Raw genomic sequence first — 24,363 nt, 5'->3', positions numbered from 1 at the left:
ATAATAAATAATCTGCCATCTAGGTTAACACAATTTATTGTTAGTTTTCCACGAAAGGAAACAACTTTGTTTATCAGCAATTTCTCCAGTGCTTTTCAAAATAATGGTGACTGGCTTGAAATGATCTTATCAATGTAAGGCATCTACTAATTTTGAAAGAACTTTTTTTTTTCCAAACTCAACTAGATTAGCCAAACAAGATTTGGATTGTCAGATAAGTGTTTGGCTCTTGGTCTTGTTCTTTTTGACCAAGACACTACCCCGGCTCATCAGAATTTTCTTTTTTCTTTCTTTTTTTTTTTTTTTAAGATTTTATTTATTTATTTGACAGAGAGATAGAGAGAGCCAGAGAGCACTAGCCGAGGGAATGGCAGAGGGAGAGGAAGAAGCACCCTCCCCAGTGAGCAGGGAACCCAATGCAGGCTCGATCCCAGCCCCTGGGATCATGACCTGAGCCAAAGGCAGACGTTAAACCATCTGAGAAACCTAGGCATCCTAGAATTTTCCTGAAGTAGTTAAAACATTATGTTTATTCCACAAAGCTCCTAATCTGGATTAATAAAAAAAAAAATGTACCAATTACAAATATGAGGATTTACCCAATAAATAGAATATCAAGAAAGACAAAACTTCCCACATTAAAAATATAAGCATACAAAAATCTTTTTTTTTTTTTTTTTTACATAAATAAAGTTACCTCTTGATAATTACATCCATAACATCTCTGGCACTGAAGTCAAAGGGTTTGTAGCCCTCTCGTTTAAAGGCAAGAACCGCATTAGGCCCTAGCCAAATACTACCATCCATCCTCGGTGTGAAGTGAACCCCTAGGAAAGGAAACCGGCTATCTGGGACCTACGGATTTAACATGGCAGAGTTATCATTTCATATTGCATTCTATTATACATGCAAACACTCAACTAGTAATATAAAACACTTTCTTCCAATGCATTTAGGTTGCATTACTTTTGATCTGTTATTCAGATATTCCTTTCTATATTTACACGCTTCTGCCTAGAAATGCCACACAGGAAACAGTGATGCTATTGACACTAATATATACTGTCCCATGTGTTCCTCTTTCTGGATTAAAAAAGAGAGAGAACTGTCCTAGTTCAGGTTATTCCCCACTCCCCAGCCCCTCACCCAAAACTAGGAATGTATGTGGCTGGCAAGTAAAATCAGCGCTGCCAGGAAAAAACAGTCATTTATAGTATAGGCTTTTAGAAAGTGGAAATGCATTAGGTTGAAGCAGATAAAATGTATGTTTTGGCACCATCAAAAACATTAAATAGCTGAATAGTGGCAATTTCATCTGGTTCAACCTAGTAGTTCCAGAAAGAAGACTAAATTCTTCATGTAAATGGCTCTGTCTATACCATGAAACTACAGAGTGGTCACATCCCCTTTTCTGCACCTATCGATCCTGAACTGAGATCTTTCTCAGCTGGGTATCTGGGCATGCTATAAGGGAAAGTTCTCTTATGTGCTCCTTCCACCAGAGAGGGGGAGGAATTGGGTTCTTCATAGTCCCTCCCATGGTACACTCTGCTTTCTAGAGACATGCACTTGTAGGCACTTAATTACAATTTCATTACCATGATTTCAGAATAAAGATTTAGGGATTTAATGACAAGTGAAACAGGTGAAAGGCTTGTCCAAAAAGCACTTCAAAATAGCTCTTAACTTCTGACCCAAGTAAAAGTTTTTGTTTCGTTCCCTTTTTGCCCACAGCCATCTGGAGAAGGGTGAGAAGGCAGAAGCATCATTACCTACCGGATAAATATTTCCTTTTACAAGATAGCATTTTTCTGGCTTCAAGAGCAGGTAATCTCCCCGGAATGGTACAATTTGAGGATCAGGATTACAGCCACTCAACTCTGAAATACGGTCCGAGTAAAGTCCTGCACATGTCACAACATACTGACACTGAACTTCCTCTCCCTAGTGCAAAAGAAAATAAACAGTAGCAAGTAGAGAGGAGAAAAATAGGTCAAGGGGGGGAAAGAGATGATAGAAAGGATAGTAAGGGTACAGAAATTGACTTTTTTCTTTTTATTTCTTTTAAAAGAAGAAATTAAGTACAAGTATCAGCAAAATAAGTTCTTCAGCGTTTAGGTAGCAGCTAGAAACTTACAGTATTAGCATGCAAGAAGATGTCACCTTAAATTTTGTACTTTAGAGGTACAATCATTGACATTTCAAGGATACTTAAGTTAGACAAACACACACCCCTATTTTACTAAGAACTACCATGAAACTTAACCGCTGTATTAAGAAGCAAACTTCATTTAAATGGATGGCTCCCACCAATATGGCCTCCTCTGTATTTCAGACAATTTCTGTCCTATCTATGAGTAACTACCCTGTTACTCTCAGGTTGCTTCCCACTCAATAATCTTGCTCAAATCCAACCCACCAACCAATTTCTCCTTCCTGATCAATATGTACTTTGTAAATTGAGGCTACTTTTGAAATCTCATCCTTTCTTTTTTTTTTTTTTTTTTAAAGATTTTATTTATTTATTTGACAGAGAGAGACAAAGTGAGAGAGGGAACACAAGCAAGGGGGAGTGGGAGAGGGAGAAGCAGGCTTCCCGCGGAGCAGAGAGCCCGATATGGGACTTTTGATCCCAGGACCCTGGGACCATGACCTGAGCCGAAGGCAGTTGCTTAACAACTGAGCCACCCAGGTGCCCTGAAATCTCATCCTTTCAATCCACACTTACTGCGAACACACACTATAGTTAAGGTTTGCTTTAATGATTAGGAGACTACTAATCTTAGGCTGCTATATTTTCCCATAAATTTTATTTTGTGATCATCTGCATATTTTTTGCTCTACCCTGCCAGCATTAGCCAATTTGTCACCCTATTTCCTAAATGATTTCATTTAACCCCAATTCCCTACCACACTCTAATTCCCATCTCTTTAATTCCTACAGATTAAATAAGAAAAATTTAATTAAAAATTAAAACTAGCGCCCCCCCCTTGCTCCAGGTAATTTCCTGTCCCTAGACTTCTTTCTCATAAAACCTGTTTCTGAAGCCTCAGAGCTACCTGTCTTGACATTTTTTCTTTCCAGCCCTTACTGATTCAGCCTTATTCTATCTCTATATCTTATTTTGCCTCGCTACAAAGGTAAGCCTCTTTTCAAGTTATACAACTTACACTTCTGACAAAAGTCAGATAAAACTTTTTCATAGTGAATTCAAATCAGCTAAGCTAAACCATGATAGTTTTAAGATCCTTGAAGTAAAAGAGCTATGTCAACAACAACAACAAAAAAAAGCCTTCTTCTAAATAGGTTAATAGCTTTCCAGTTCATCTAGAGGTATACCAAAAGTACTTGAAATATTTTTATGCAAAATAAATCTACTAGTTCCTACTTGAAAGGTCAGCTATTCTTTTGTTCTTGGAACATAAAATGTAAATAAGACTTATGATAAATGCAAAAATAAGACAATTTGTAGAATGGTACCACCATGCAATAACCTAGAAATTCTCTTTTAAAAACTCAGGGAACAGTTCCAAAGAAAGAAATGACTAAAAACTTACAGAGATCCCTGAAATAATTTTATGCCAAACATGAAATAATAATTAAATTCAGTAATACATTAATTTCACATCCAAAATCAAAATTTAGGCAAACACTGAATGATGCACTTGTTCAAACAAAAATTTCTTTAAAAAAATAAACTATGCATCTCTCTTGCTATTTCAGAAGTGAAAAAGACTTTTTCCCCGTATATAACATATAAATCTTTAGTTTGCAAATCCTCTCCCCCAAAATTTATTTATTTATTTATTTTTTAAGAGAGGGAGGAGGGGGAGGGGCAGAGGGAAATGAAGAGGGAGAATCTTAAGCAGGCTCCGTGCCCAGCATGGAACCTGACACAGGGCTCGATCTCACAACCTTGAGATCATGACCTGAGCTAATATCAAAAGTTGGACATTTAACCGACTGAGCCACCCAGGCGCCCCCCCAAATTTATTCTTAATTTAACCTCTTTTAACCTCTCATAAAAGCACAGACATTCAACTTGATAAGTTGACTCAAAATTTTTAATTATTAAAAAAATGTTTGGGCACCTGGGTGGCTCAGTCAGATGAGTGTCTGCCTTCCGCTCAAGTCATGATCCCAGGGTCCTGGGATCAAGTCCCACGTTGGGCTCCCTGCTCAGTGGGGAGTCTGTTTCTCCCTCTGCCTGTCACTCCCCCCTGTTCATGATCTCTCTCTCTCTCTCTCACACTCTCTCTCTCAAATAAATAAAATCTTTTTAAAAAGTAAATAAAAATAAAAATGTTTAATTATATTTATACTAAAGGTAAATGCCAAAATAAAAGGCAACAGCTATAGCAACTGTGGGTGAAATACATATTCACTGGTATCCCAGAGGCCCCTGCATATCTTCTTTCACATGATGCCATACTCTAGTGAAAATGGCCCTTCCGATGAGGGCGGGAGCAGAAATAGACTTTTAATCCTTCTTTGAATGGAGATCCTGGATGCTCTGTCAGTCACTTGGGCCACATGACCCAGTAGATCTGATGGTAATCAGGGTGTCTGTGGCAGACAGTGATGTTTTATGGAGACTTTGGTAGGTCCCTATAGGCAAATCACAACACAGAACTTTAGGATTTTGGAGGAAAGTTATACCATCTGCAGATAACTGTTTTCCTTTTGAGAAAGTGCTTCTGGCTTTGACTCAACACTTGACCACAGATCACTAAGTTACCATGTGAACTATACATTATTAACTGTATGTTGTCTGACTCACCAAGCCACAAAATTGGGTGTGTACAGCAGTACTCTGTCATCAAGGGGTAGCAGAATATACAAGATCAGGGAGGTACAGGTCCTGCAGGCATACATAAGTTACAGAGGCAGGTGGCTCAAATTCCTATGGCCCCTAGTCCTGCTAAATTACCTCCTCCTTTTCAAGTTGCCCTTGTGGCCCTATGGGAAGGTCTCCATGATCAGTTGACCAAGGAAGGAAAAACACAGGCCTGGTTTACACATGGTTCTACACAACATTCTCACACTTGAAACTGAACAGCTATAAACCAGAGAGCCCCACTCAGGAGTGACCCTGAAGGACTGTGGTACAGGGAAATCTTCCCAGTGGGCAGAACTTTGAACACCATACCTGTTGTTTACCTCACCTAGAAGGAAACATGGATAGAAGTACAGATCTATACTGCTTCATGTGCAATAACTAATGCTATGGCTGGTTGGTTAGGAAAAAGAGCTCTGGAAAAAAGGTATGCAAATGGACCTCTCCAAACAGGCTCAGTGAGTAAAGATATTTGAGTTCCATGTGAATGCTCACTCAGACTAACCATGGCAGATGAAGATTTTGATAATCAGTAGACAGGATGACCTGATCTATGTATGTTAATTAGCCTCTTTCCCCAGGCACCCCTGTCCTTACTCAATGGCTCCCTGAACTAAATGGTTAGAGCAACAAGGATGGGGGTAATGCATGCGTTCAGCAACATGGACTTACTTCCCAAGGCTGATCTGCCTATAGCCACTGCTGAATGCTCAATCTGCCAACAGCAGAAATCAACAGAGCTACTGATATGGTCCCTGGCCCACTTCAATCAAAAAAAAAAAAAAAAGAAAAAAAGAAAGAAAGAAAAACCAGCATTTAGTCCTCACTGAAATAGATACTTGCTCTGGATATAGATCTGTCTTCCCTGCTTACAATGCTTCTGAGGAAACCACCATCTGTGAACCTACAGGATGTCTTATTCACCATTATGGTATTTTGCCCAGAAGCATTACTTCTGATCAGTGAGCTTATTTTACAACAAATGAAGTATAACAGTAAGTTCATTCTTGTGGAATTCACTGATCTGACCATTTTCTCCATCGTCCTGAAGCTGCTAGGTGACAGAAAGTAGAATGGGTTTTTGAAGATTCAAAACAGAACTAGCTGGCTGGCAACACCTTGCAGGGCTGGGGCAATGTCTTTCAGGATGCTCTATATGATTAATATATGGTGTTGCTTCACCCAGAGCCAGGATTCACAGGTTTAGAAATCAAGAGGTAGAAATGGGAGAGATGGGAGTAGCTCCTTACTACTACAATAATTCACTAGTGAAATTTTTGCTTTCTATCGCCACAATTTTGGGCTCTGATGTTTAGAAGTCTTGATTCCCAAGGGAGAAATGCTTCATTAGAGAATAAAAAATGGTTCCATTATCCTCTAAGTTGATACTGCCATACCAGACCACTTTGGGTTCCTTGTATCAGCGAATCAACAGGCAGAAAGGATTACTGTACTGAAGGGGGAAACTGGAAATGAGTCTCAAGGAGAATTAGAGTTGCTACCACACAGAGAGTGCTAGGGATGATAAAGAGAAATATGTCCCGAATATAGATCTCCTGGGGGTCTCTCTTAGTATTTCTACATACTGATATAAAAGTTAATGGAAACCACCACAACCCAAAATAGGCAGAGCTACTAAAGGCACAGACACTTCAGGAATGAAAGTTTGAGTTCCCCCACCAAACCGGAACATGACTAGCTGAGATGCTTGCCAAGAGCAAAGGAGCTATGAAATATGTAGTAGAAGGAGGAAATTATAAATATCAGCCATAACCATGTGATCATTGAGGGAAATGAAGAATGTAGTGGTTATGAGTATTTCTTCCTGACTTTGAAATAAATATATTTGACTATATATTACCCAATTCTTTCTTTATCCTCATTGTTACGGATTGAATTGTGTCCGTAATTCCACAAGTGCATATATTGAAGTCCCGGCTCTTAAGGTGACCGTATTTGGAGATAGAGCCTTTGGGGAGGTAGTTAAGATTATATGAGGTCGCTTAATCTGTCTGGTATGACTGGTGTGCTTATAAGAGTAAGATAATTGGGGCGCCTGGGTGGCTCAGTCGTTAAGCGTCTGCCTTCGGCTCAGGTCATGATCCCAGGGTCCTGGGATCGAGCCCCGCATCGGGCTCCCTGCTCAGCGGGAAGCCTGCTTCTCCCTCTCCCACTCCCCCTGCTTGTGTTCCCTCTCTTGCTGTGTCTCTTTCTGTCAAATAAATAAATAAAATCTTTAAAAAAAAAAAAAAGATAATAGAGACTGCTCTCTCTGCATATGTGCATGCACAGAGAAGAGAATACATGGGGACACAGCAAGAAGGCGGCCATCTACAAGCCAAGAAGAGAGATCTCACCAGAAACCAAGTCTGATGGCACCTTGTTCTTAGACTTCGAGCTTCCAGAACTGTGAGAAAATAATTTCTGCTCTCTAAGCCACCCTGTGGTATATGGTAAACAAGGTATATGGTAAACAAGAAGACTGATACACCCATCTCTACCATTTCTCCATTATCTAACACGAGGCTTCTCCATCTCAGTGCCACTGACATTTGGGGCCAGATACCTCTTTGTTGTGGGGGCCTATCCCTCACATCCAGCATCCCTGGCCTCTACCCACTAAATGACAGTAGCGCTGACCCCCTCCATCAATTGTGACAACCAAAAATGTCTCCAGACATTGCTGAATATCTCCTGGGTGGCAAAATCACCTCCAGTTGAGAGCTTTTGATCTAATATATTTAAGTAGTGGGTAACCTTACATCTCAGTATTTAAGTTAAAGGATCTCGAAGAGGGAATGTGACTCAGCTAAAAAGAAATGAAAATCACCCAAAGATGGATTGGGTGGACTTCGTATCTTTTTTGGAGAGTTAGCATGTCTTCAGTTGTATAAAAGATAGCTGCATCGTGTTAGGTGGAATCATAATTTTTGCTACTGTCTGTATTTGGTAGTTAAATGTGGTCATAAGTAAATGGATGCCAAGTTGAAAAGGGATGGACTGCGGGTGTTTAACCTTGTCAATTTGGTTAAGCTGGGAACTATAACAGATAGAATCCCCTTCCTTATAATGGTTTCAACTTAAAGTTGACCAAAACAGAAATTGCATATGATCTGGCAGGCAAAAGTAAAGCAGCAGCCATTATTCTCTGAAGGTCATTCCAGTCCAGGGTGGTGACAAAAACCCACTGCTAAGTGAATTACAGCTCCATATCTAGCTCTGCTTCCCAACTATTGATCCTACTGACCAAGTGCTGCCCTCTCCCACTACTTGCGTGAGAGGCAAGAGGTCCCCCAGAATGTTTCATGAGCTTCCCATTTGCAGTCCCACTTTAGCAGTTGGACACACTTGGCTTTGCAGACTGGCTGGAGATGCCTATGATCTACCAACGCCCCTTCTGAACCTGTGCTTCCCCAGATCCCTTCACAATTGTGTAAGACCTAATTCCTGTAATAAATCCTACAACCTCATTAATGACTCTACTCACGTGACTGAACTCTGATCAGAGAATATACAGCAAATGCAATGCTTCTGTGCCATTCAATAGCTCTTGTTTTAGACTACACGGAGATGAAGGAAAGCAGTTCATTTCCCTCTGAGCAATCTGCCCTCCACCAAAGTCCTCTAACTGGGAGAGAGTTAATAAGTTAATGCAGCTAAGTAGGCAGAGCAATAAAATATTTATCAGTTTTGCCTTAAATACACCAAGCACTTATAATCATATTCTTCGCTGGAACAATCACTTTGTGAAGATATTTTCGGTTGAAACCCTTCTTAAAAAGCAAGCTTTTAAACTGCTCTCAAAGAATTTCTCTCAGAGTAACTTCTACATTAGGCAAAATTCATCCAAGGACACAGAAAAGAGCCCTGTGATTAATTCAACTTTTTAAGGGAGGAGAGGGAATGAAAGTAGATAAAGTAGATGCAAGTAGTGTTAAGAATCTTTACCTTTGTATTCCTTATAACGATTGGATATTTCGTCCCTGAAAAAAAAAGAAAGAATTAGTGAAAGATTTATTTTTAGTAAAAGAGGGCCTACATTTTTGAAATATTATACTAGTAACAAATTTAAACAATTTTCTTATCTTGTAACCATGAGTGCCTCCCACTTTTCATTCTAAAGCTTTTTATGAAGTAACAAGATTAAACTAGTTCATATTTGATACTATATAAAACTCTGGCCTCTTTTTAAACTTGTTTTAATTCATTTAGTCTATGCTTATAGGCCACTCCCCACCTCAGATCCAACATAGGCAGTCCCAGCTTTTCTCTGAACTATAACCCTAGAAACCAAGCTGTAAAATAGATAGATCATCATTAATCAATTAGCAATAATCACACCTCAGATAAACCTCATTGGCTACAATACTGCCACTGTGCAACGCTAATCATCATTAATTAGTATGTATTTTCGCAAAGGACTAATGAGTGCTTTTCGTCTAAGTGCTGTAGGCTGAGTCTTTGCAGATCCTAGGCTGCATAGAGAAGCAAGAGTTATCACAATACAAAAAGTTCCAATAATAAACTATTTATAAAATTAGTTCCCAATCAGGCACATGGGATCTCAAGGTCTTAAAAAGCATATGTACATCAGGTAAAGAATATGATCTGCTTGGATCATAAATTTGATTTTATGCTACCTACCTATACCAATCTTAATTACTTAACAATTTTGCTCATCATATTAGTATTTAGAAGGACACTGGGAGAATGATTCAAATGGCCCAAATCTCCTTAAAAACCAGTGAAGGGGGGCACGTGGGTGGCTCAGTCGTTAAGCGTCTGCCTTCGGCTCAGGTCATGATCCCAGGGTCCTGGGATCGAGCCCCGCATCAGGCTCCCTGCTCGGTGGGAAGCCTGCTTCTCCCTCTCCCACTCCCCCTGCTTGTGTTCCCTCTCTCGCTGTGTCTCTCTCTGTCAAATAAATAAATAAAATCTTAAAATAAATTAAAAAAATAAAAACCATTTAAGGAAGAAATGAACACTATACTTTTTCTCCTTCAAATTTCCCAATAGCAAAAATGCCAAAAAAATTCAAGGTTACAAACCAATTCATTTGATTTAAAAAAAAAAATTATCCACAAAACGAAGCAAAACAAAACAAACTCTAAGTAGTCTACAATGGTGGGGCGCAGGGAGAGTTCAAAATGGCTGAGTCATACCCTGTCTCCTGACAGTCTGATTCATTAAGACTGGGTGATGCTAAAATCTGCATTTTTTTTAAAGATTTTATTTTTAAGTAATCTCTACACCCCACATGGGGCTCAAACCCACAACCCCAAGATCAAGAGTCGCATGCTCTTCTAAGCCAGCCAGGCGCCCTGAAATCTGCATTTTTTTTTTTTAAAGATTTTATTTATTTATTTGACAGAGAGAGACACAGCGAGAGAGGGAACACAAGCAAGGGGAGTGGGAGAGGGAGAAGCAGGCTTCTTGCCGAGCAGGGAGCCCGATGTGGGACTCGATCCCAGGACCCTGGGATCATGACCTGAGCCGAAGGCAGATGCTTAACGACTGAGCCACCCAGGCGCCCCTGAAATCTGCATTTTTTTTTTTAAGATTTTATTTATTTATTTGAGAGAGAGAGAATGAGAGACAGAGAGCATGAGAAGGAGGAAGGTCAGAGGGAGAAGCAGACTCCCCGCTGAGCAGGGAGCCCAATGCGGGACTCGATCCCGGGACTCCAGGATCATGACCTGAGCCGAAGGCAGTCGCTTAACCAACTGAGCCACCCAGGCGCCCGTGAAATCTGCATTTTTAATAAGCATTCCCAAGGGATTCTGACTATATATCTACAAAATAAGTAAGTGTCTGGAGGCTAGTGTTTCATTAACAGTCTTGGCAGGTCAGGTTTTAGCACCAGTCAGTAATGTCCAATCAGTGCCAAGTTCTATCAGCTCAAGACCCACCAGAAGCCCCAGTTCTCCCACATCCAATCTCACATTCATCCCTTTTGCACCTGCATCCAGCTCTGCACCCTACTTTAGCCTAGCTCCTGGTGGCCCTCCTGCCAGTACCACCCCACCCAAAAATAATTGGTTTAGAAGTCAATACAGTGGGCTGCCTAGGTGGCTCAGTCAGTTGAGTGTCTGCTTTGGGCTCAGGTCAGATCCCAGGGCCCTGGGATCGAGCCCTGCATTGGGTTCCTTGCTCCACGGGGAGCCTGCTTCTCCCCCTCCCTCTGCCTCCAGCACCCTCTGCTTGTGCTCTCTCTCTCTCTCTGTCAAATAAATAAATAAAATCTAAAACAAAAAACAAAAAAAGAAGTCAATACAAGCATTCAAAAGAAAAGACAAGGATGGCTTACCATCTTTACTTCCTGACGGACTTTCTTTAGCCATTTCAAGATCTTTTACTTCAAAATTGGTCAAGACAAAGCCACCTGCTTCTTGGAAATCCCGGGCAAATGACAAAGCCACCTGCCGATAGTCCACAATGCCAGTGTATGGGCAATCAATAGCCATTAGACCCTGGGATAGGATTATGAAATAGTCAAGATCATACAACTAAAAATAATCGAGGATAGGCTGTTCAATAAATTTTATTTGGGGCTGAATTTTTTTACTGTTAATTTTGATGATTTCATACATTATCATTTCCTGGCAAAAATTCAGTGCCTAAATCTGATGTTGAATAATATGTCTAACAAATAAAAGAAATAATACTAGCTAAATAAGAAAATCTCTTGTACTCAGGAAATAATTCTCCTCTGTAGGGGAGTTAATTTTGCTGGGTTCTTCTGGCTGCTACAATGAGTTTTTCAGTTTTATTCATCCCTCACCATACCTGATTCTGAGTCAAATTCTGTATCACCAAATGATTGTTTTTATTTTTTTTTAAGATTTTATTTATTTATTTGACAGAAAGAGACACAGCGAGAGAAGGAACAGAAGCAGGGGGAGTGGGAGAGGGAGAAGCAGGCTTCCCACTGAGCAGGGAGCCCAAGGCGGGGCTTGATCCCAGGACCCTGGGATCATGACCTGAGCCGAAGGCAGACACTTAATGACTGAACCACCCATGTGCTCCAAATGATTGTTTTAAATAAACTCCACTGAGATTTTCCCAGTAGTGTGTCATATGTCATGCACACTCAGTGAGGACTCAGAGTTGTTGTAGCTATTTACAATGTTTGCAGAGTGTTGATTTGATTTGCTTCAGGACTACAAATATTGAATGGAGATTTTATGTGGTTAACTCCAACTTTCTCTTCAGGTAACACAGAAATTAATAGCCTGAGTTTTTTGTTGTTGTTGTGTTGCTGTTGTTGTTTTGTGGGTTTTTTTGTTTTTGTTTTGCCACTCAAGACATGCTCAAACTCCACAGATGAATGATCTATAATCATACTTATTTAATTTTTTGGAATAAATGTTGAATGTGCATTGGCTTTTCTAATTCTTAAGAATAGAATATCACACGCCAAGTATTGCCTAGATTTTGGTGAATCCTTGGAAACAGCATCATTTTCTGTTCCCTTACTATGTATATGAGTATATCAGTTCTCCTAATCAGTTTTCCCTAAGAGGGTGGTAGCCTGGGTCCCCAGGACAACTAATGCCCAGAAGCTGTGTGTAACTGGTAAATGCTGCCATCCTCTCGTCTGACCAGCATGGAACTGGTATTGTTGCAGTTTTACAATAATATCTGATAGTATTATTTTAAATATCTCATTCTTGTAGTCAGCCCCACCCCTACTCCAATACATTTACCTGCTTAACTTCTAAAAGCTTTTGACTTTGCCACCCATCCCTGATCACTAATTCCAAATGGCCAGATCACACTAGGGGTAAAGGCTCACAAAACACGCAATAGTCTCTTGTCACAAATTGAAAGCAACATTTGATAAACTTGATTCTTGTTTCCAGAATATGAGATCATTTGCCAAACACAGAAATCATTCCTTCTGTCTTGATGTAGTAGATACACATTTAAGATTTTTACATTCGATCTTGTATTGCCTGACCACCTCCAAATTCACAAGTCAGTGGTCATAATTCAACTTCAAACTATAAATAGTATTTGGGGTACAATAACCTTGGAAACTAACAGGATAATACCAAGAGCTTAGTCACAAAAACTTCTCACCTCACATAAAACTACATGGCAAATAAAAGAGGGATAAAAACAGGCTATAAAAGTGCTTCGTATCAATAGTTTTTTGGAATCCCAGTATCTTCCTTATTCATCTTATTTTTCCTATTACCCAGCACAATGCCTGACACACAGAAGGCACTCAAACTTCTCCTGAATGAATGAACTTCTGCGGGCTGTCTTTAAACACACTAGATCTCTCTCCGCTCTAGGCCTTCCCTTAAAGGTCTCCCTTCTTTCTTTCTCCTTCTAGTCTTGGTTTTGTTCCTCCTCATGAGATGCTGGTGTGCCCCACTATACGTATAGCTTGGGGGAAGGTGGAGTGAGTCACTGTGGCTAAGCAATTCAACGCCCGGGGCCCAGGATGGGGCTGGTAGACAGGCGGGCTGTTAGCCAGGAGGCTGGGCATGCACTGAACAGGTGAGCAGGTCAGAGCTTGAAATCTGAGGCTACTGCAGGTCAGGTGGCTGGAAAAGAACTAGGCAAGCAGGACACAAGAGGCTGGGAGTTGGAAGTCAGTCAGGAGGAGAGAGGAACCGATGAACGTGTGGTTGACCAACAGTGTTAAAGAAAAGGCAAAAAGTTAATGAAAGCTAAAGTCAGAATGCACAGTCAGGATCTGCCCAGAGAGAGAACTGTCGAGAGCTATCCTCCAAAGACAAAGTTTATGAAAATTTCCAAGATGCTTCCCTTGGGGCTATTTAATCTGCTCCTTAAAGACATCTGGTCCAAGGGGCGCCTGGGTGGCTCAGATGGTTGGGCATCTGCCTTCAGCTCAGGTCATGATCCCAGGGTCCTGGGATTGAGCCCCACATCGGGCTCCTGGCTCAGCGGGGAGCCTGCTTCTCCCTCTCCCTCTGCCTCTCCCCTGCTCATGCTCTCTCTCTGTATCTCTGTGTCTCAAATGAATAAATAAAATCTTTAAAAAAAAAAAAAAAAAGACATCTGGTCCAAAAAGCCCTTTAGAGCTGCCCTGATAAACTTTTTCTTTCTGGAGAGGCTTGAGAAAACAGAAACGAACCCATACTATAGAAATTTTGCCCCTACTCCTGGTAATAGCAGTAGGGTTGAAAGACCAGGAAGGGTTCACTCAGAGACCTTTATGAAATAACCAAACATTTTCCACTACACATTGCTACCACTAAATACATCTAGGCATAGATAATTATAATGTGGCATTACATAAAGTGTCAGATAATGCTAATGTGGCATTATATAAAGTAGGTCAGCTCTGCAAAGGCCTCAGAGAAAAGCAGATTGTATTTCCTTTATAAGTTACACTCCTTACTCATCTTTCAAGTGAAGGTTCACCTCAAGAAGGCTTTCCTAAACACCGAGACTAAGCTAAAAGCTTTCCCTTACATTGATACAATGTATCAGCTCTATCAAAGATAGATACAAGACAGTTTATCAACTCTATCAAAATACTTTTCACTGTATTAGAGTTACATCTTCTGCTACACTATACCTTTCTTTAGGCTGATCACCATATCTTACTCATCTTCATATCTGTAGTACCTAACACAGTGTTTGGCACATAGTAAAGAAGAAAATGTTGACTGAACTGAACAGAAAAAATACCAGTTCTGAATCAGATCTGGGGGCAGGGACTCTTAGGAGCTGTGTGACCTTGGGAAAGTAACTGAATCGCTTTCCTCATTTATAAGACACAAAAAATACAGGTAGACATATAATTTGACTATCTGTGTGCACATAGCTCATCTACTCATTCTGAGACCTGTGAAGATCACATGGTGAGGTACACAGAACACTATCCAGACTCAACCTTATGCTGTGTGAAAAGCTGCTTTGTTTGTTTTTTAACAGTCAAGCATGATATAAAGCATGGGCTCCTCTTCCCATTTCTTCCTCTCTCTAAATCCCCTCACAAAGTTCCACCACAGACCATGGTTGTTGTTCCAGCTGGCTCTGGCCTCTAATTCAAGGCTCCCCTCTTTCCCATGTCTGGTTCAATTCCATCCTGTGTACCAGAAACTTGATTAACTCTCCTAAATTGGCACATTTACATGCCATTCTTCTGCTCAAATCCTTCAGTGGCTCCCTACTATTTAGACCAGGGGTTGGCAATCTTTTCTGTAAAGAGCCAGCCACTAAATATTTTTCTTTACATGGGACCTATGATCTCTGCTGCAACTACTCAGTTTGGCTGTTTGGTACAAAAGCAGCCATAGACAATACAAAAAATACATGTATTCCTACAAATATTTTTGGACACTGAAATTTCAATTTCATATAATTTTCATGTGTCACAAAATATGATTCTTTTAATTTTCTTCAACCATTTAAAAATATAAAAACTATTCTTAGTTCACAGGCCATAAAAAACAGGTGGCAGGCTGGATTTGGCCCAGAGACCATACTGCCAACCCTGGCTTTGACCATGTAGCATTTGGCCAAAGCCTGAAAGAAACAGACAGCCAAAATAAGATATTCAATGAATGTGTCTTGTTTTAAAGAAAAAAATCAGTCATTCATTCACCATCTCAGAGAGACAAGAAATACCTGGAGAAAGGAATAGGGAATAGAAGGTCTAGGTATCCCACAAGCAAAACACTTTGATTATTTTGAGACCCAAGGAAAGGAAAGGTGGGATATGCTGGAGCTGAAGATGCTATGACCTCTGGAGGAAGAACTCATTCAACATTATTTGGAATCTTAGGTATTATCAGCCTCTTAGTAACTTTATATTAATTAGGAAAACCTAGGGGCACCTGGGTGGCTCAGTCGGTTAAGCGTCTGCCTTCAGCTCAGGTTATAATCCCAGGGTCCTGGGATCGAGCCCCTACATCAGGCTCCCTGCTCAGCGGGAGCCTGCTTCTCCCTCTCCTCCCCACTTATGCTCTCTCTAGCTATCTCTGTCACTATCTGTCTCTGTCTCTCAAATAAATAAAATCTTAAAAAAAGAAAAAGAAAACATATTTTGGGGTGCCTGGGTGGTTCAGTCGGTTAAGCATCTGACTTTGGTTCCGGTCATGATCTCAGGTTCCTTGGATCAATCCCCGAATCGATCCCCATGTCGAGCCCTGCATCAGGCTCTATGCTTAGCAGGAAGTCTGCCTCTCACCCTCTCCCTCACCCTCTGGCCCTCTGCCCGTCTGTGCTCTTAAATAAATAAAAATCTTAAAAAAAAAGAGAAAAAGAAAAAGAAAATCATATATTTTGACCCAACTTTACTGTATAACTAGAGATAACTTCAGGGGGGAAAAATCTATTTCTACTTTGTCTTTTTGGCAGAAAGGATTTGAAGCAGCTTCTAAAAACAAACAAGGAACACAACACAATATATACCAGCACTAAACGTTGAGCCAGCTAAGTATATTAATTGGAAAAGAAAAAATAAAAGTTATTATTTGCAGACAACACAACTACATAGAAAATCCCCCCAAAATTATAGACAAACTATTAGAATCAATATGTGAATTTAACATCCAAGATGGATGAAAGGTTAAAAATCAATTATATTTCCATATATTTGCAACATACAAGGAGAAAATGAACTTTAAGTAACAATACTATTTATGAGAGTATCAAAAACCGTCAAATACCTAGAAATGAATCTAAGAGATATGAAAGACCTCTACACTAAAAATTCTAACACATTTTTGCAATGAATTAAAGAAGATACAGATAAATGGATGGATCTACTGTGTTCATGGATTGGAAGATGCAATATTGTGAAGATACAAATTGTCTCTAATGGACCTATAAATTTAATGCAAACTCAATCAAAATCACAAAAGGTTACCTTGTGGGGTTTAGCAAAATAATTCTAAAATATATACAGAAATACAAAGATCCCTAAGAACAGCCAAGATAATGTTGAAGAAGAACAAAGTTAAAGGAATTTCCCGACCAGATATTTAAACCTACTAAAAAGCTATGATAATTAAGACATTATGGTAGTGGTAAAAGAAGAGACAACGGAACAGAATAGAGTCCAGACATAGAATCCATACATACGGTCACCTGGTATCACAAAGGTAACAGTGCAGTGCAGTGGGGAAATAATGGTCTTTTTGATAAATGGTGCTGAGTCAATTGGGCATCCAGATTGGAAAAAAAAATGTACCTTGACCTCTACCTTCATACAGTTATACGGCAATGAAACTACAACTATATGCAACATGTGGATGAATTTCATAAATAATACCGAATAAAATAAGTTCAGACACAAAATGAGCACCTACTATATGATTCCACTTAAATACAATTCAAAAACATATGATGTAAGAAGTCAGGGTAATGATTATCCTTAAGGGAAAGGTAGTGATAGGAAGGGGCTTGAGGAGAAATATTGGGAGGCTGGTAACATTCTGCTGTTGATCCAGGTATTGGTCACACTTTATGAAAATTCATCAAGCTATACATTTATGATTCTTGTTGTATGTTACATTCAATTAAAAAAAGTCCAAAAAATCAAGGCAGATAGAAGATGAGAGTGGAAAGATACAATGAAATGAAGGGGGAAATTAATACATAAAAATAAAAATATATGCTTAAGACCCTGGATATCTGGTAGGAATGGGGCACAAGTGTGTCTCTGAGCTTCCTTGCAGCCACGGTAAACACAACAACACAACAATTAAATGATTCTGTGTTCATAAGATAAAAACAAGTCAATTGTGCTCAGAAAGAACATAATTATTCTGAGAACTGAGGTCTGAGAAAAATTTCTCCTGAAGGTTCTCAAAGACAGATGTTGTATAGCACAGTGAACAACCTATCTTTTCAACCTCATCCTAACCTCATCCTCATCCAGTGTCAAAATGACCTTCTCCATAGGCTGATGCCATAAAACCAAAGAATAATTCAAAGGGAGTAATTTGGGGTCAAAGAGTAGGATGGGGAGAGAAAACACTGCAATGCAGGTGTGCCACTTGGGTGGTATAGATGTATATGAATAAATGGTCTACATATCCTCCAGAATATCATTCATAAATAGTATTTTTATTTCCATTAAACCAAGGTTTTGATAAGCATTGCCTGGCAGTGAGTTCAAAGTCACATTCTCTAGGATAGGTACCTGGAGTCCAGCTATTGCATATTGTCAATAAAATGGGGGGGGGCACCTGGGTGGCTCAGTCAGTTAAGTGTCCAATTCTTGGTTTCAGCTCAGGTCATGATCTCAGGGTCGTGAGATGAAGCCCCACATCGGGCTCCACACTGGGCGTGGAACCTGCTTAAGATTCTCTCTCTCCCTCCCCCTTCTCCCCTACCTCTCTAAAAAAAAAAAAAAGAAAGAAAGAAAGAAGTTTAGACAGTCATTAAGCCATTATATTGTGGTGACTCTACATGATATTTTGCTTATACTGAATTTCTGAAACTGGTATGTTAGCACATACCTCTGCCTCTTCCCCTAAAAAATAATGGTGGTGAGAAACAGGAGATATAGCCACTCATTGGACTAGTTAGTGGAACTGGGGGTAGGACTGATAGCCTCTGAAAGACTATCAAAGAAAGTCAATATGCAGAGTAAGTATTAAATTATTATTCATGTCTCTTTCATAAATAAAAGATCTGTTCTCCCCACAGCATGTTCTAAGCAAGATATTCTACAACCTACCCTTTACACTCATGGATAACATAGCCACCCTCCTCAAAAATTTTCAGTGGCTCCTCATGCCTACTAACTTCAAAGTTATTAGCAGGGATATTAAGTCCTTTACACAAGCCTAATCCTGCCTTTCCAGTCTCATCTGTTATCTCTCCCTACACACCCTGGGAATCAACCACACCTCACCACTCAATGTTTTCCCAACGTGCCATATGGTCTCAGACCTCCTCTTGTCTTTGCTTATGTTCTTCAGATTTGGTATTTTCTCACAGGGAAAGAAGAAATCAGGTGTTCAGAGTTTGTGGCAATGCCCTCTTGTGGCTGTCACCTCACTGTCCCAGAAGAGTGATTCTTGCTTTCTGTAAGTTCACCCTCAGCCTCCATGTCACAGGGCTGAGCCCTAAATGAAAATGTCCTTGTGAGCATGTATGTGGGGTTAGTGAATCATTTACCCTACAATATGGCTCCTTCTTCTTTATATCCTCCTGTTGGATTAGCCTCAGGCCCTGGACACCGTTCTGCAGGCCTCTCTCATATAGGGCTTGAAGTCTGGGAATTTCTTCTTGTTCAACAGCTACTATAAGCTTAAAACAAAAACAAAAACAAGATAAAGAATATGGAGAGTTAAACATATGATCAGCTATAAAAGATAAAGTCAATAAAAAATAACAAATTATCACATGATTCAAATTTGTTTGATTTTTGTCTACTTCTCCCTTTCTTCATGACCTCAATTTCCTCCTCCATTGAAAAAAGTTGTCTTAAGAAAACTGCATTAAAACAAATTTCCCCCCAAAGTAAGAGGTAGCCTCAATTTCCACTTCTGCCATCATAGTTGCTCCATGAATCTTGGCCACAGCAACTGTTATCATTACTCTGTCAATTCCAAAGGGGAGAGTAGCACAGATGGCACAGTCCTTACAATTAAAAGAATAAAAAACAAAAAACAAACAAACAGAACAGCCTTTTTATTTCTATAAGAGTATATAAAAAAAACAATATATCAAAAAGACAGTGGTATTCAGTATAATGGGATATCACTAACAGAAAACTATCCATTTTATTTCCTGGAATAAAGTATATTATAAACTATCTACTAATGCATTTTATTGCACAGGGAAAAAAAACAGTAAATTAATCAACTTTACTCAGTATTCTTTTTCTATTTATTTCTGGGCAAACTGTCTGAGGTAGTTTCTTAACAGCTACTGACAAAGAAAAGCACAGATGCATATTCACAGGTACATTAGAATTCACAAATTGCTATTTCATAGCAAGAAGTCACCAGAATTTCATGAGATAATACTTTTAATCAAGGTGTAAAGGTTATTTAAATCTGCAAATAATTAACCTTAAAAATAGAAGTGGAATCAAGGAACACTATCTAGAAAGTGAAAAGACAACCCAAGGAATGGGTGAAAATATTCACAAATCATATAGCTGATAATGTCTAATATCCAGAATATATAAAAGAACCCTTATAATTCAATGTAAAAAGTGTAAATGCAATTTTATATCCTGCTTTTTTCACTTAACACTATGTTGGGACCGTTATTCCACATTATTTTAAAAAGTCTTCATAGCGTCTTTAATGGCAACAAGAAACTTTTATTCTTAAAAACTACATGGAGAAGACTTACAAGGAAATATTATGAATAACTGCATAGCAACAAATTAGATAATCTATATGAAATGGAAAAGCTCATAGAAAAACACAAACTTCTGAAACTGACTCAAGAAGAAAAAGAAAATCTGAATAGGCCTATAACAAGTAAAGAGATTGGATGAGTAACTTTAAAACTTCCCACAAAGAAAAGCTCAGGCTCAAGAGCTTTCTTTACACATGAATGCTGCCATATGTTTAAAGAAAAATTAGCTACAACTCTGCATAAACTCTTTCAAAGAACAGAAGAAGAGGGAATACTTCTTACCTAAATCTATGAGGCCAGTATTAGCCTGATGATATCCAAACCAAACACAGATACAAAAGAAAATAAAACTGCAGACCAATATCCCATATGAATATTGATGCAAAAATCCTGAACACAATACTAGTAAACTAAGTACAGGAACATATAAAAAAAAATGCGACCAAGTGGGATTTATTGTAGGAATTCAAGATCAATTTAACATCCAAAGGTCAATGATTATAATACACCATATTAATAGAATATAAAAACATGATTGCCTCAGTAGAAGCAGAAAAGGCATTTGAGAAAACCCAATACCCTTTTGTGATAAAAAAACATGTAACAAACTTGGGAGCGCCTGGATGGCTCAGTTGGTAGAACATGTGACTCTTGATCATGGGGTTGTGGGTTCAAGCCCCATACTGGGTGTAGAGATTACTTAAAAATAAAAATCTTGGATGGGGTGGCTGGGTGATAGACACTGGGGAGGGTATGTGCTATGGTGAGCACTGTGAATTGTGTAAGACTGAAGAATAACAGACCTGTACCTCTGAAACAAATCATACATTATATGTTAAAAAAAAAAAAGAAGATAGTAGGAAGGGAGAAACAAAGGGGGGGAAATCAGAGGGGGAGACGTACCATGTGAGACTATGGACTCAGAAACAAACTGAGGGTTCTAGAGGGGAGGGGGGTGGGGGGATGGGTTAGCCTGGTGATGGGTATTAAAGAGGGCACGTACTGCATGGAGCACTGAGTGTTATACGTAAACAATGAATCACAGAACACTACATCAAAAAATTAATTAATTAATTTTAAAAAATAAAAAAATAAAAATCTTGGAATAAAAAAAACCTTAACAAACTAGCAATAGAAAGGAACTTCCTCAATCTGACAAAGGGCATCTATAAAAAACCTACAGCTAGCATCATACTTAATAGTGAAAAATTGAATGCTTTCTCCCTAAGATAAGCAACAATACAAGGATGTCCATTTTCACTACTTCTATTCAACACTGTATTTGTGGGGCGCCTGGGTGGCTCAGTCGTTAAGCGTCTGCCTTTGGCTCAGGTCATGATCCCATGGTCCTGGGATCGAGCCCCTCGTCGAGCCCTGCATCAGGCTCCTGCTCAGCAGGAAGCCTGCTTCTCCCTCTCCCAATCCCCCTGCTTGTGTTTCCTCTCTCACTGTCTGTCAAATAAATAAATAAAATCTTTAAAAAAAACAAAACCAAAAACACTGTATTTGTGATTCTACCTGGGGAAATTACGCAAGAAAAAAATATATAAAAGGCATCCAAGGGGCGCCTGAGTGGCTCAGTCGTTAAGCATCTGCCTTCGGCTCAGGTCATGATCTCAGGGTCCTGGGTTTGAGCCCCGAATCGGGCTCCCTGCTCAACAGGAAGCCTGCTTCTCCCTCTCCCACTCCCCCAGCTTGTGTTCCCTCTCTCGCTGTGTCTCTCTCTGTCAAATAAACAAATAAAATCTTTAAAAGACATCCAAATTGAAAAAGCAGTACAACTATTTGCTTGCAGATGACATGATCCTGCATATAGAAAATCCTAAGGAATCCACACACACACACACAAAACTATTATAATGAATTTAGCACAGGTGCAAGAGAAAAGAATATATAAAAAATCAATCATATTTTATACATTAGCAATGAATAATCCAAAATGAAATTAAGAAAAAATTCCCCTCACAAAAGCATCAAAAAGAATAAAATACCAAGGAATAAGTTTAACAAAAAATTGCAAGACCTGTACACTGAAAAATATAAAACACTGTCGAAAGAAATGAAAGAAGATCTAAAAAAATGGGAAGACACTCCCATGTTCATGGTTTGCAAGATTTAATATTTTTAAGATGGCAATACTCCCCAAATTGATCTATAGATTCAACATAATCTCTATCAAACTTCCACCTGTTTTTTTGTTTGTTTTTTTTTTTTTGAGAAACTGACTAACCAACCCTAAAATTCATATGGAAATGCAAGGGACCCAGAATAGCCAAAATAATCCTGAAAAAAGGACAAAGTTGGAGGACTCACACTTCCTGATTTCAAAATACAATAAACAGCCATAGTAATCAAGATACTTTGGTATTGGCATGAGGATAGACATACATCAATGGAATGGAATCAAGAATCCTAAACATACCCTCTTACATTTATGCTCAAATAACTTTTTTTAAAAGATTTATTTATTTATTTGAGAGAGAGAGAGCATGCAGGGAGGAGCAGAGGGAAAGGGAGGCTCAACTAGACTCCTCACTGAGCACAGAGCCTGAGATCTCAACCTGAGATCACCTCCTGAACTGAAACCAAGAGTCGGACACCTAACCAACTGCACCACCCAGACACCCTCAACTAATTTTTGATAAAGGTGCCAAAACAATATAGAAAGAACAGTTTTTTCAATAAATGGTGTTGAGACAACTGCATAGCCACATGCCAAAGAATGAAGTTGAGCCCCTTCCTCACACTATATACCAAAATCAATTTAAAACTGATCATATACTGGAAGTATAGGCGCAGGGGGTGGGGTTGGGGGGGCTCTGCTTCCGGTGGCAGGGTCTAGGGAAAAAACAGTAGACCAGTAGACCAGTGAAGGTAGAAAGCCCCTGAAATAGCCAAAGAAGCAGGCCAAGGAAATGAACTAGGAAGATAAGGCATTTAAGCAGAAATAAACAGAGAAGACACTCAAGGGGCTAAAAGTGAAAGCTATAGGAAAGGATCTTCCGGCCATAGTTGGAATTAAGAAATCTGGCAAAAAATAAGCTGCTCCTTGTGCCTTGGTGGCAATAGTGATCCTTAATTCCTAAATTCCTGTTTACATATCTAGATTACCTGTCATATCTGTTGCCACCTACAGCTAGAATAAAGTGTCCTCTTGGACGCTGTTGTACATTTAGGAATACATTTTTGTAAAAAAAAAAAAAAATGTATTGTACAGTGGCTCATCTTCTCCTTAGTTCTTCTCACTCAGCCATTTCTACCTTAGCTCTGAGTCAGAGCAAACCCAGCCTAGAATCCTGTCAAAGTCTACTAATCAATCTTTGATTTACCCCAATTCTGTACCACTGGAATTAAAGCAACTCATTGGGGGGAGGGGGGAGGCTGTAATCATAGATCTAAATGTCAGAGCTAAGGTTATAATAAAACTCTTAGAAGAAAAAAATGTATGAGTAATTTTTCAGGCTAGGCAATGATTTCTGAGATACGACACTAAAACTATAAGCAACAAAAGAAAAAAAGATAACTGGACTTCATCAAAATTAAAAGCTTCTGTGCTTCAAAATATATCATCAAGAAAGTAAAAAAGAAAATTTATAGGAGAAAATATTTAGCATTATTTAAAATATTAGTATTACTATTATTACTATTTTATTTTATACATAAAAATATTTTAATATTTTAGTAGTGTTTTAGTAAATATCATATAGCTGATAAGGGGCTATACCCAGAATATATAAAGAACACATACAACTCAAGAATAGAGACAAGTAATCCAATTTTTTTTTTAAAGATTTTATTTATTTATTTGAGAGAGAGAGAATGAGAGAGAGAGCACATGAGAGGGGGGAGGGTCAGAGGGAGAAGCAGACTCCCTGCTGAGCAGGGAGCCCGATGTGGGACTCGATCCAGGGACTCCAGGATCATGACCTGAGCCGAAGGCAGTCGCTTAACCAACTGAGCCACCCAGGCGCCCGACAAGTAATCCAATTTTTAAATGGGCAAAAGAATTGAATAGACATTTTTCCAAAGACAAATGAGTAGTCAATAAGCTATGAAAAGATGCTCAACACCGTTAATTACTAGGGAAATGCAAATCAAAACCACATTGACCTACCACTTCACATCCACTAGGATGGCTAAAATAAGAGACAGACAATAACAGTGTTGACAAGGATGTAGAGATACTGGAATCCTCATTAGTTGCTGATACCAA

General features: G+C 39.2%; 1 protein-coding gene and 1 pseudogene across 1 annotated transcript in view; both read right to left on the bottom strand.

The window, feature by feature from the left end:
* Positions 1-24,363, bottom strand: part of L2HGDH (L-2-hydroxyglutarate dehydrogenase) — a 44,232-nt gene that overhangs the window by 13,574 nt on the left and 6,295 nt on the right. Inside the window, exons 4-8 of the mRNA XM_081830545.1 lie at positions 18,954-19,085; positions 11,146-11,308; positions 8,787-8,821; positions 1,777-1,944; positions 698-855 (exon numbers count right to left, since the gene is read on the bottom strand). Of these exons, the coding sequence (XP_081686671.1) occupies positions 698-855; positions 1,777-1,944; positions 8,787-8,821; positions 11,146-11,308; positions 18,954-19,085 (656 nt within the window). The remainder of the gene's footprint in view (positions 1-697; positions 856-1,776; positions 1,945-8,786; positions 8,822-11,145; positions 11,309-18,953; positions 19,086-24,363) is intronic.
* LOC145723631 (U4 spliceosomal RNA) lies at positions 9,159-9,224 on the bottom strand (annotated as a pseudogene).

The sequence above is a fragment of the Leptonychotes weddellii genome, chromosome 9 (genome assembly GCF_054177405.1).
Source record: "Leptonychotes weddellii isolate Sample4059 chromosome 9, ASM5417740v2, whole genome shotgun sequence".
NCBI lineage: Eukaryota > Metazoa > Chordata > Mammalia > Carnivora > Phocidae > Leptonychotes > Leptonychotes weddellii.
The sequence above is the reverse complement of the archived record's forward strand: the minus strand, read 5'-3'. Positions and strand labels throughout refer to the sequence as shown.